Source organism: Cebus imitator, unplaced genomic scaffold (genome assembly GCF_001604975.1).
Source record: "Cebus imitator isolate Cc_AM_T3 unplaced genomic scaffold, Cebus_imitator-1.0 Scaffold66, whole genome shotgun sequence".
NCBI lineage: Eukaryota > Metazoa > Chordata > Mammalia > Primates > Cebidae > Cebus > Cebus imitator.
This window is the reverse complement of record NW_016107381.1, coordinates 6,132,123-6,143,713: the sequence shown is the minus strand read 5'-3', so window position 1 is coordinate 6,143,713 and position 11,591 is coordinate 6,132,123. Positions and strand designations below refer to the sequence as shown.

At 59.3% G+C, this 11,591-nt stretch overlaps 2 protein-coding genes across 2 annotated transcripts in view; one reads left to right on the top strand and one right to left on the bottom strand.

The window, feature by feature from the left end:
• The window catches only part of BCAR1 (BCAR1 scaffold protein, Cas family member), a 20,509-nt gene extending 15,763 nt beyond the window's left edge, over window positions 1-4,746 (top strand). The window contains exons 5-7 of the mRNA XM_037739276.1: window positions 1-99; window positions 1,042-1,131; window positions 3,812-4,746. Of these exons, the coding sequence (XP_037595204.1) occupies window positions 1-99; window positions 1,042-1,131; window positions 3,812-4,324 (702 nt within the window). The 3' untranslated portion in view covers window positions 4,325-4,746. The remainder of the gene's footprint in view (window positions 100-1,041; window positions 1,132-3,811) is intronic.
• A 3,713-nt stretch (window positions 4,747-8,459) lies between these two features.
• LOC108305801 (chymotrypsinogen B) lies at window positions 8,460-11,591 on the bottom strand. Its single transcript, XM_017530577.2, has 7 exons — window positions 11,521-11,591; window positions 10,537-10,640; window positions 10,357-10,436; window positions 10,184-10,262; window positions 9,771-9,951; window positions 9,186-9,319; window positions 8,460-8,679 (listed from the first exon to the last, which is right to left on the bottom strand). The coding sequence occupies exons 1-7, from the start codon at window positions 11,570-11,572 to the stop codon at window positions 8,518-8,520; spliced, it is 792 nt and encodes a 263-aa protein (XP_017386066.1). The 5' UTR covers window positions 11,573-11,591; the 3' UTR covers window positions 8,460-8,517.

The window sequence follows — 11,591 nt, the reverse complement described above, 5'->3', positions numbered from 1 at the left end:
CCCTCACCCCCTAAGTTCACCTCCCAGGACTCGCCAGATGGGCAGTATGAGAACAGCGAGGGTGGCTGGATGGAGGACTATGACTACGTCCACCTGCAGGTGGGTGCCACCCGCCCAGCTCCGGCTCCGCAGCTGCCCCACTCCTCCTCCCCAACTCGGGGCTCCTGTGCTCAGGGGGAGATGTGTCCCCAGCTGGAGCCAGCCTGGTCCTTGGCGAGGCCCTGCACCCTCCTACCTTCCTCACCCCACATCACCCCTGTGGGCCAGCGTGGCCGTGTCATTGAGTCCTGCGTTCAGCCCCTTGGGCTGGTGTCTCCGGTGACCAGCATCGGTGGCTCTGTTCCTTGTGGGGAGACAGACCTGCAGATTTGTCCATACACAGAAAGATGCTCTGAGGGTGGGGGCTCAGCGGGAGGTGACGGGAGGTGGCTGGGGCTGCTCCTCCCAGGCCAGGCCCTGGAGCAGAGACCTGGGTGCCTGCTGGGCGAGAGTCCCGGTAAGAAGCATTCCAGGCTGAGCTGGGCCAGAGGGGCATCTGGAGGCAGGGAGCAGGGGGCCAAGCCTTTAGGCCAAGGGTGAGGGGTTGGGTTTGGTTTCTGGTGTGGGAGCCTGGGCAGGCAGGGTGGAACGTGTGGTGTGGCCTTTCTCGGGTCCCCTGCCTCGTGCCCAGTCTCTTCCTGGCCTGGCAGACGGTGAAAGGGGTGGACAGCACTGCTTCCTGGGAAGCCACCTTCTCTGTGTGTGTCACGGCATATGCCAGTCTAGAGGTGTGTCCCACATATGGCAGCCTGGGGAGGGGTGTGTGTGTGTCTGTGTGTGTGTGTATGCCCCCACATGTGCCAGCCTGGGGGGGTGTGTGTGTATGTGTATATGCCCCCACATGTGCCAGCCTGGTGTGTGTGTGTGTGTGTATTTATGTATATATATGCGTGCACAGTACCACCTGGTGGCCACTCAGTTCTCTGCGCCTCACGGGGCTGGCCTCCGCTTCTGGCACAGACGAGAAGTGGCCTCAGCGCAGCCCCTGTGTCTTCCCTCCAGGGGAAGGAAGAGTTTGAGAAGACCCAGAAGGAGCTGCTGGAAAAGGGCAGCATCACGCGGCAGGGCAAGAGCCAGCTGGAGCTGCAGCAGGTGAGGCCCTGGCCCTGAGCATCTTCATCTTTTCATTTGGTTTAAAGTTTTCAAGAGTAACTTGGAGACATTTAAAGAGTGAGAGAGTGGGGTGAGAGCAGAAAACAGACTCCTCACATCTGGCACAGGCTTGGCCTGGGGCTGGCTCTGCCCTGTTCCCTTCTTCACGCTGCTCCTTACATGTCCAGGAGAGTGTCCTGCGGGCATTCGATTTTTCTGTCCCAGAATCTGCCATGGCATGAAGCATTCTTCATGGATTCTTTCAAAGACCACATAACATTTATTTAATGTTTATGTTGTCTCTGTACTTCCTTAGTGTTGTTTTATCTTTTGAGACAGAGTCTTGCTCTGTTGCACAGAGTACAGTGGTGCGATCTCGGCTCACTGCAGCCTCAGCCTCGTGAGCATCTGGGCTCAAGTGATTCTTCTGCCCTAACCTCCCAAGTAGTTAGGATTATAGGTGCCTGCCACCCCACCTGGCTGATTTTTCTATTTTTGGTAGAGATGAGGTTTCACCATGTTGCCCAGGCTGATCTGAAACTCTTGGGCTCAAATGATCCACCTGCCTTGGCTTCCCAAAGTGCTGAGGTTAATTAAAGTGTGAGCCGCTGCCTCTGGTCCCTTATTATAAATATACTGCTATGTCTATATGCAGACATATCAATAGAATTTTTTTTTCATATTTTGAAACATTTCCTAAGGTCAGAAAAGCGATATTTTAAAAAATACTAAGGGCGCTTTATTCTGATTATGAAGATAATTTTAAAAGTGAAAATACAGGATAGCACAAAGTGAACATAAAACTGTCACCCGTCAAAGCTCCCTTGCCCACCATCTGGGCCCGGAGGAGGTGGCAGAATGGAGGGCCTGAGACCCTCACTGCACGGCACTTGCCCAGCTGAGGCTGCCGCTGCCTCATCAGAGCGCGGTGAGACTCAGTAAAGACTGGAAGCTGCTTGGAAAGTGCCTGGCACATAGAGAACACTCAGAAAAGGTTCTCTCAGAAGTGGGCAGGGTAGGGTTGAGAAATTACCTAATGGGTACAGTGTATGCTGGGTGGTGGCCACACTAAATGCCCAGACTTTCCCACCAGTCAGTGTACCCACATAATAAAACCGTACCTGTACCCTCTGCTAAATCTATTAAAGTAAAACAGGAAAAGAATTAATGTCACACCTGTAATCCTAACACTTGGCGAGGCTGAGGCAGGAAGATCACTTGAGGCCAGGAGTTTGAGACCAGCCTGGCCAATATGGTGAAAGTCCGTCTTTACTAAAAATACAAAAATTAGCCGGGCATGGTGTCACATACCTGTAATCCCAGCTACTTGGGAGGCGGAGGTTGCAGTGAACCAAGATCGTGCCATTACACTTCAGCCTGGGCAACAGAGCAAGACTCCATCTCAAAAAAAAAAAAAAAAAAAAATTAGCCTGGGTGACAGCAAGACTCTGTCTTTATAAAAATAGTTTTGGGGGAACAAAAGACCCACCAGAATCCCAGCACTTTGGGAGGCCAAGGCGGGCGGATCACGAGGTCAAGAGATCAAGACCATCCTGGCCAACATAGTGAAACCCCGTCTCTACTAAAATATAAAAATTGGCTGGGCGTGGTGGTGCACGTCTGTAGTCCCAGCTACTCAGGAGGCTGAGGCAGGAGAATTGCTTGAACCTGGGAGGTGGAGGTTGCTGTGAGCCGAGATCGAGCCACTGCACTCCAGCCTGGCTCCTGTGCTCTGTCAGGGCTCAAGTGATTTTCCTGCCTCTGCCTCCCGAGGTGCTGGGATCACAGACATGAGCCATGTCGCCCTGCCTCGCCGGAGCTTTTCAAAGAAAAAAGCTGAGTATATTCTCTCACTGGCTAAGAGAACCGAGAGATGAAGGATTTCACCAAGTAACTGCCTTAGGGATAGTGCGAGGCTCTGAGTTAGGAAGGGGAGGTCTCCTGTTGGTTTGGCTCGTTCTGGCTTGGAGCTTTGCGCCTAGGGTAGGACACAGCTTGCCTGTCCTGAGTCTAGGTATAGCTGGGCACTTCGGGGCCAGAGCAGCTCCACTGATCGTCTAACGCTAACCCCTTCAGCCGGCCCCCAGGCCCAGGCAGCTGTCAGGCAAAGTGTTCACTTTCATGTGTAGCTCTGGAAGATGATTTAGCAGAGGTGGTATTTAGAGGCATTGGATTACAGGTGACATCTTCCTTTTTTCTGTTTGGCATATTTGGATCTTTGTAATGTGTATGTTACTTTTGAACTAAGGAGAAATTTTGTTTAACTTTCCATTTCGAAATATTTATAGATTCACAGGAAGTTACAAAGATAAGAGTCGAGGGGTCCCCAGTGCCCTTGAGTCAGTTTCCCCAGTGCCATGTCTGAAGTCACATGGGACAGGACCCAAGCCAGGATGGTGACACCCAGCCCCAGGCAGCCACTGTTCTGTTGTCCATCTTGTCATTTCAAAATGTTCAGTGCATGGAGTCTGACCTTTTGAGATTGGTGGAAAGGTAATGGAATGGCCTGCAGAAGGCTTGTCATGGCTCCTGGTCCCTTCCCCAGGATAGCAGACCGCCCATCCCCGCAGTCCCATACACTCCGAGTAGCGGCCCTTTAATTTAGAGAAGTCCAGATCTCGGCCTGTGGTTCCGACTTGTCCAGGAGCCTAACCCTGCTCCTGCTTCCCTCCCGCCCCAGCTGAAGCAGTTCGAACGCCTGGAACAGGAGGTGTCACGGCCCATAGACCATGACCTGGCTAACTGGACACCGGCCCAGCCCCTGGCCTCGGGGTGGACGGGCAGCCTGGGGCCCTCGGACCGGCAGCTGCTGCTCTTCTATCTGGAACAGTGTGAGGCCAACCTGACCACGCTGACCAATGCCGTGGACGCCTTCTTCACTGCTGTGGCCACTAACCAGCCACCCAAGATCTTTGTGGCGCATAGCAAGTTCGTCATCCTCAGCGCCCACAAGCTGGTGTTCATCGGGGACACACTGTCTCGGCAGGCCAAGGCGGCCGACGTGCGCAGCCAGGTGACCCACTATAGCAACCTGCTGTGTGACCTCCTGCGTGGCATCGTGGCCACCACTAAGGCCGCCGCCCTGCAGTACCCATCACCCTCTGCTGCCCAGGACATGGTGGAGAGGGTCAAGGAGCTGGGCCATAGCACCCAGCAGTTCCGCCGTGTCCTGTGCCAGCTGGCAGCCGCCTGAGGGCAGTGACCCCTGGATGGGGGCAGGGGAAGGGTGTGGTGGCCCCAGCTCCCGGCCCCCATCTGAAGAGTAGCTGTGCTGCAGGCTTGGGGACAGGACCCTAGCTCTGCCTCAGGCCTGGCGCTCTGTATGCCCAGGATCTGTATATATTTATGGTTGGGCAGGGCATGGGGCCGTGTCCCCTCAGAGCAGCCGAAGCCCAGTGGCTGGCCAGTGGCCTTCCCCATCGTGCACTGCAGGACCTTGTGCCACCCAAGGGCTGAGCCTGGCCCCCAGAGGGTGCCCTGTGGCCTGACAGGGCCAGTGCAGTTTGGTGTGTTTCTCCGCCTCACCAGAAGAAGACCCTGAAGAACTATTTTTCATTATTGATTTTCCAATCATTTGACTGATAGTCTCCATTTAAATAAAGTTTTTAAAATGAAGAGCAGCTGCCTGAGGGTACCAGATGAGAGCAGGCTGGGGCGGGTGACGGTTCAGGGAAGGCACGTATGGGAATTCCCAGGAGGGCGGAGGAGAAGGAGGGTCCCTCCAGAAGAAAACTAAGGGGCACCGAGGCCAGGCGTCTCCTGCAGGGGGTGAGGTCTGTGGCTGGCCACAAGGCCCTGGGAGCCAGGGCAGAGCCTGTGCCTGAGAGGAGTTGGGGGCAGTTTCGGAGCTGCAGGGTCTAGGGCAGGTGGGGCAAGACCAGAGGCAGATGGGAGTTACGGGTTCCCATGAGCCAAGGGCACCACGGGGCTGCATTCAGAGCTCTGCTTAAAATAATCTCATCCCAGCCTGTGGAACTCCTGAAGTGCACTGCTGGAATTATACATGGACTGGCCTCCAAGTTGGGAGAGCAGGGCCCAGAGAAGGCCCTTGCCTTGGGCAAGTGTGTCCCCCCGGTGGCTTCCCCACCAGCAGCCCACAGCCCACATGGAGGCTCCAGGGTGCCTGGAAGCCCTGGTGCTGCTCCCAGCCCTGACCACTCCGCATATGAATGTGGACCTTGGTTTCCCCATCTGTACCAAGAAGGGGGTAGGGCTGGGTGATCCACAAATCCTCCTGATCCACCTCCACAGAGGGGGCCTCCTGACAGCATCCATCCCACAGCACACTCGGCCCACCTGCCTGGCTGAGGACACAAGTAAAGGTGTGTGCAGTTGATCTCCGTGGCTTTATTTGTGTTTTACACAGGTGTGGGGTAGGAAGGGTCTCAGCCTCCACACCTTCCCGCAAATGAGCTTCCTGACTCGGGCATCCAGGCCCAGTGAGGATGGGAGGTGCCTGCGCCGCTCCACAACACGATGCCCTCCGGGCTCCAGGATTAGTCCTGGCAGGCAAGGGCTGCTGGAGTCGCCCTGTGGGAAGGAGAGGAGGTGTCTCCAGGACTGAACTGGTGCCAGGGCCTAGGGGACCTGGACCTGGTGGAGTCCAGGGAGGAGTGCAGAGCAGTGGCAAGCGTGGGTGCAGGGAGTCCTGAGGTCTGGGTGCACGTGGCAGCCCCAGCTCTGCCATCCGCCTTGGAGGAAGCCAGGGCAAGTGGCTTTCATCCGTGCTGGGGCGCTGTCTGTCCCCTTCCAGCTGACCCTTCCAGCTCAGAGGGCTGGGGAGAGGAGGAAGTCCCCAGGGCAGCCTCACCTGCCTGGTTCAGGAAGCTGTGAGCCTGAGGCCTGGCCCTTGTTAGCCACAGGAAGGAGGGCAGAGAAGAATGGGGAGCCCAGGCTTCCATCAGAGGGCTGGAGAATCCTGGGTATACATTGAGTAAGGAACAGGGCTGGGCTGGACAGGTGGAGTCTATGGAGATTGATGGGGAATGGCCTGTGGCACGTGGTGATATTTAATGATTATCTTTCCACGCTCTTCTATAATGAGCAGAACTTACTTTATCATGGAAGACACCTGTCGGGATGCTTTCAGGAGCTTTAGTACTTGGGAAGGAGAAGAAAAGCAGGAGCCGAGTGGGGGGCAGGTGCCCACTGGCCCTGGCAGCCAAGGGTGCAGGCGAGGCCCAGGCTAGCTGGGTAGGGTCTCCTGCACCTACTCACCTCCTTACCCAGAAGCCAGTGTGTCCCATCGTGGCCTCACGAGCCACCTCCTCTGCCTGCCTGCGTGGCCTTGCCTCAGCCATCCTCAGCACCTGGACGGACTCTGGGTGAGCCAAGCTTAGACTCCCCAGCCACCACACGGTGGCTTTTCCTTGAGAGAGAGGGTGACAGACAGTGCTTGGGCTTGTGGGGGTGCCCAGGAAGTGAGCCAGTCGGGGTGAGTCCTGCTTGGCCACCGAATCCCATGCAGCAGCTGAGGACACGGAAAGGTATCCCTTTCTCACTCAGGGTCCCAGTTTCCCTTGCACAGTGGGGGCGTGGGACCCCCCAGGTTTCCCCAAGCTGCAGTCCTGGTGGCCTGAGGTTGTGCAGAGCTGTAGGTGGGGTGCGCAGCCCGGGGTGGGCGTCTCCTGCAGAGGCGCCGGCTCTGCCTGTAGCCGGCAGATGGGGGTGCTGCTTCCCCAGCCTGCAGTTTGTTTCTGACCATTCTCTTGCTGGTTGCAGTGTGTAGTTGGGGTTGGGGTGAGCATCGTTCCCTGACATCTGGGGGGCCCCAGCTGCTGAAGCCTCACCTGACACCACAGTGGGCAGCGGTGACCACCCAGTCCTCGCTGATGAGGGAGCCCCTGCAGAAGTGGAAGCCAGTTTTGTCCTGGGAGGACAGAAGGGCTGGCAACTCCCACAAGGGTGGGGGCGACCTGAGGGTCCAGGGCCGTGTCATCCTAGCACGTTGGGAGGCTGAGGCAGGAGAATCACTTGAGGCCAAGAGTTCAAGACAGCCAGGCCACATAGTGAGACCCAAATTTCTATTTATATATTAATAAAAATTGTTTTAAACTTCCCCCGGCCTCCAGCCTGGCCACCAGCCCGGCATGGGCAGGCTCCCTCTCTGATCTGCAGGGACACCTGCCAGGCCCGGGAGCTGGGGATGGCATCCTCCCCATTGACATCCTGGATAGGCTGTTGAGCACGGGGTAAATGGGGACCCCGCAGCTGGGGTTGCTGGGGTTGAGGCAGCTCAGCTGGCAGTTGATGGTGTCCTGAGGTGCCAGGGTGAAGAGCCCCCACCCCCCTGCTGGCATCCGGAGTGCTGGCTATTGCAGTGCCCTCAGCCACCTCCCGCCCTCCCTCAACCCCCTCCCCTGACCCACTGTGCACCTAAGAGCCCACGGTGCTGTGACATGTGACTGGATTCCCTGGGGCCCTGTGCTCCCATGGGCTCTGAGTCAGTGGCTGTGGTGGATTGGGGTGGGGCCTGGGGACACAAACCTGGGAGGCCGCCCAAGTCTAGAGGGTGCAGGAGTTGGGGTGGGTGTGGGCAAAAGTCATGGATTTGGGAGACCCTCGGGAGGCAGAATTCAGGGTGTGGAGGGTCTGAGGGTGCGGGGGCTGAGGGAGGGAAGAAGCAGATGCCCCAAGCACGTCCCAGGGGGCAGGGGCAGGGGCCTGAGGGGACAGGAGGACCAGCAGGGTGTGAAGAGGAAGGGGAGGAGGATCTGGCCACGGAGGATGTGGTCTCCCCAATATGACATGGCATGGTTTGGCTTTTTGCTTCTGGGCATTTGGGGCTGGAGATGGGCGGGTTTGACCTGTGGCTCCCGGCCTGCCTGAGCCTCTCACTTAGAGTCAGTGCCAGAGAGAGGGAAGCCCAGTGATCCAGAGAAAGGCCATGGGTGCCAGGGGTGCCCCTCCTGTCCCTGAGCCCACCAATCACGGCCCACCTCGCCACTGCCCCTCATCACCCATCCTCGGGCTGATAGTGCCCCTGGCACCAGCGGTATGTGGGGCCGGAGTGAGCTTGCCCTCGGGCTTCCCACCCACTCCTGCAGAGCCCTGAGCAAGGGAGCAAGGGTCGGTGGTGAGAACCCCGCTACCTGGGGGCAGGTGCTGAGGATGGGGCCAAGGTCCACCCGGGCCTGACCAGCCAGATCCCCCGTCTGTCTCTGCACCCTGTCATCTGCCCAAGTGGTGGGGAAGGGGCCTAGGGAAGGGTCCTCTCAGAGGCCACCCATGCCTGGCTGGCCCGGCCCAATCCAGCCCAGGGAGGGCCCAAGTTCAGGAGTGGGGTGAGGCCTTGGAGGCCCTAAAACAGGAGGCAGCCAGCACTGACGTGTGCACCATGGGTTTATTGAGGCTCTGTGGGGAGCAGGGTCTGAGGGAGCTGCGCGCTCAGTTGGCGGCCAGGATCTCCTGCACCCAGGGCATGAGCTTGGTGACACGGGCGTACACGCCAGGGCTAGAGGTGGAGCAGGTCCCGCTGCCCCAGGACACGATGCCCACCAGGGTCCAGGCCCCGTCCTTCTGGCAGACCAGGGGGCCACCGGAGTCGCCCTGTGGGAGAGGGAGGAGGAGGCTTGGATCTGGTAGCCCACGCAAACTGGTCCCAAGGGCCACTGGACATTGTTCCTGGAGCCCGGTCCAGGACCCCACATGCAGCAGAAGCTCAGCACATGCTGTCGCATGGGTTAGGAAAGACTCCAGCAGCTGCTTGCATGTTTCGTGCCCCTGGAAGTCTGAGCGAACCCCGGGATGGGACCCTTTAGTGGAAGCTCAGTAAAGCTGGATTGACCAATAGGAAGAGCATGGTGGGGCTGGCCAAGGGGTCTATGTGAGGGGGAGGGCTGCTGAGCCTGCTATCCTGCCGGGTCCACTGTCCAGGCTGTGCACTGCACAACTCCAAGAGCCAGATGCTCTGATATTGACCATGCAATTTTGCAACAATGTGACTCTGTGACACCAGGAAGGAGTGAGGTTAGATGAGGGCACAGAGGGGTGGAAAGCCCAGGCCTCCCCAGCACCCCTCTGGCCTGGGAGGGTCTGGGCAGGGCCTGCCTCACCATGCAGGAGGAGACACCGCTGGCCCCGGCGCAGACCATCACGTCGGTGATCTTGCTGCCCCAGAACTTCTTGCAGTCGGCGTTGGACAGGAGGGGCAGGGCCGCCTGCTGCAGCTTGTCAGGGGTCTTGTTGGCTGCAGGACAGAAGGGTCAGGGCCCCTGGGCCCACCCAGCCCAGCAAGGAGGGAGAGACCTGGGGCCGACATGCCTGCCCTCCCCTGCACCATCGCCACATGGGCACGGCCCCTGGAGCCTGAGAAACACCTGTGGGATGAGGGGGTGCTGGCTCTGCCCAGGTGGGAGCCCCGAGCTCTGACCCCAGGCAGGTCAGCCAGAGCAGGGCTCACACGGCTGTGCGCCGCTCAGAAGCCCCCCGCAGAGGCTCCTCATGATCCGGCCTGGATTTTATTTGCATTTGGGGGATTTTAAGTTCAGAGGGTTTTCAATAAAGAAGGGACAGTTAGGAGCATGTTGGTATTCAGAGCCAAACAAGAAGAGCCAAATGGTCACGGCAGGGACTCCATGGCAACGCAGCCCCGGCCCCAGAGGTGGCCCCCGACCCCAAGGTGGCCCCGCGGCCCTCACCGTTGTACTTGGTCTTGCCCCAGCCGGTGGTGGCACAAAGGGTCCCTGCGGGGAAGTCATCGTCGGCGCTGGGCAGGCACACGGCGGACACCGTCTGGGAGAACTGGGCGGGCGTGGCCAGCTTCAGCAGGGTGATGTCATTGCGCACGGTCAGCATGCTGAACTTGGGGTTCTTGAAGACCTGGGGGTGGGGGCCAGAGTGCCGGGGTGAGGCCCCGGGAGGAGGCGGGACCTGCAGGCTTTGGGGACAGACTCCTTCCCTGGAGGCCGTTCGGGAGCAGCCCATCCCCAGGGCTGAAATGGGAGCCTCAAGGCTGGCCCTGCCGCCCTGGGCACCTGTCCCTGAAGCAGCCAAAGGGTTCCCCCTCCCCGTGCCCGCCGCCCCTGCCCTCTGCTCTGCAGGGCCTGGGTACCTTGGCGATCTTCAGAACCTGGATGTTCTCCTCGTCAGAGCCCTGGTCAAACTCCCCGGCCACGACCACATGAGAGGTCCTGGACAGAGTATAGCGGGTGAGAGGAAGACCGTGCCCTGCTCCCCCCACCCTCACCGGGGCTGGAAGCAGAGCTCGAGGCTGCTGGCCCTCACCTGACCCCACAGTGGGCGGCGGTGACCACCCAGTCCTCGCTGATGAGGGAGCCGCCACAGAAGTGGAAGCCGGTTTTGTCCTGGGAGGAAGATGAGGAGGGTTGGCAACTGCCACCTGCGGCACCCCCCCAGCCTGGCCACCACCCAGGGTGCCCCCTGCCTTGCAGAACCGCTGCTTACCTGCAGGGACACCTGCCAGGGCCAGGAGCCTGGGACAGCGTCCTCCCCATTGACAATCCTGGACAGGCCACTGAGCACCGGGTGGATGGCAGGGACCCCGCAGCCTGGGGGTGGGTGTGGGGTAAGGGGTGGGTACCACCCACCCAGGTCCTAACACTCCAGCTTCCTCTCACTCCCAACTCTTTTCCAGTCTCTGGGACCTAGACTGGCTCCCTTGTCCCCTTCTCTGAGAAGTTGGCCCTGGCTCTCCTCTCCCCAGCGCTGGAATTCTCGGGGACAACCAAGTCCGATGTGCTGCGCTGTGGGCTGCTAAGGAAAGGGGTGTTGACCGCACCTCAGTTCAGAGAAGCCACATGGGGTGGAGCGTGGGGTGTTGGCGGCCTCATGCTCAGGCTGGGAGGCCAGACCCTGTGGGTTTGAACCCGGCTCCCTCCCTGCCCAGCTAAGCCACTCAGTGTCCCCATCAGCAAAGTGGGAATCATAGTTTCTGACCTCACAGGTTTTGTAGAGTGAGCAGGCAGCACGCCAGCTCCACGCCTGGCAGGAGGGGCTCTGTGCGCAGTTGAAGAGGGCAAGGCTTGAGGTGCTGAAACGTTTGGACTGAATGGTGCCAAGCCACAGCTGCCCACACGCTCACCACCCAAGCTGTGCGGGAACCACTGACTGTTCAGGAAGTTTTCTGGCGGCCTCAGGGCAGCCCGCAGACGCCCGCCTCCTACCCGGGAGCTTCAGGTCAGATGGGGATGGAGAAGGGCAGCAGGACTCCTCAGCTCCCGAGCTCCAAGGTGGCAGCTGAGCCTGGGAGGGAGCCTGTGCCCTGGTCCAGGGCTCGCAGCGCCCACTGCAGAGACAGGGCTGGCGACTTGCCCAGACCCACACTGGGGTGCGTAGCCGAGCTGGAAGCTGGGACCCCACTGCCCCTGGCTGGCATCGGGGCTGGGAGTGAGGGGACAACCCTTCGGCCTCGCAGGGCCCGGCACTCACCAAACGTGGTGCTCAGGAGGGCACAGCAGGAGAGGAGCCAGAGGAAAGCCATGGTGCCGTGGGGTGTGGGC

What these genes read in the sequence shown, in the direction of transcription:
- LOC108305801 (XM_017530577.2), bottom strand. Translation starts at nt 11,572, where the DNA reads ATGGCTTTCCTCTGGCTCCTCTCCTGCTGTGCCCTCCTGAGCACCACG. An exon ending in GCCGCCCACTGTGGGGTCAG is followed by an intron (nt 10,263 to 10,356) that starts GTGAGGGCCAGC and finishes TACTCTGTCCAG; the next exon opens with GACCTCTCATGTGGTCGTGG. An exon ending in GGGCAAGACCAAGTACAACG is followed by an intron (nt 9,320 to 9,770) that starts GTGAGGGCCGCG and finishes TCTGTCCTGCAG; the next exon opens with CCAACAAGACCCCTGACAAG.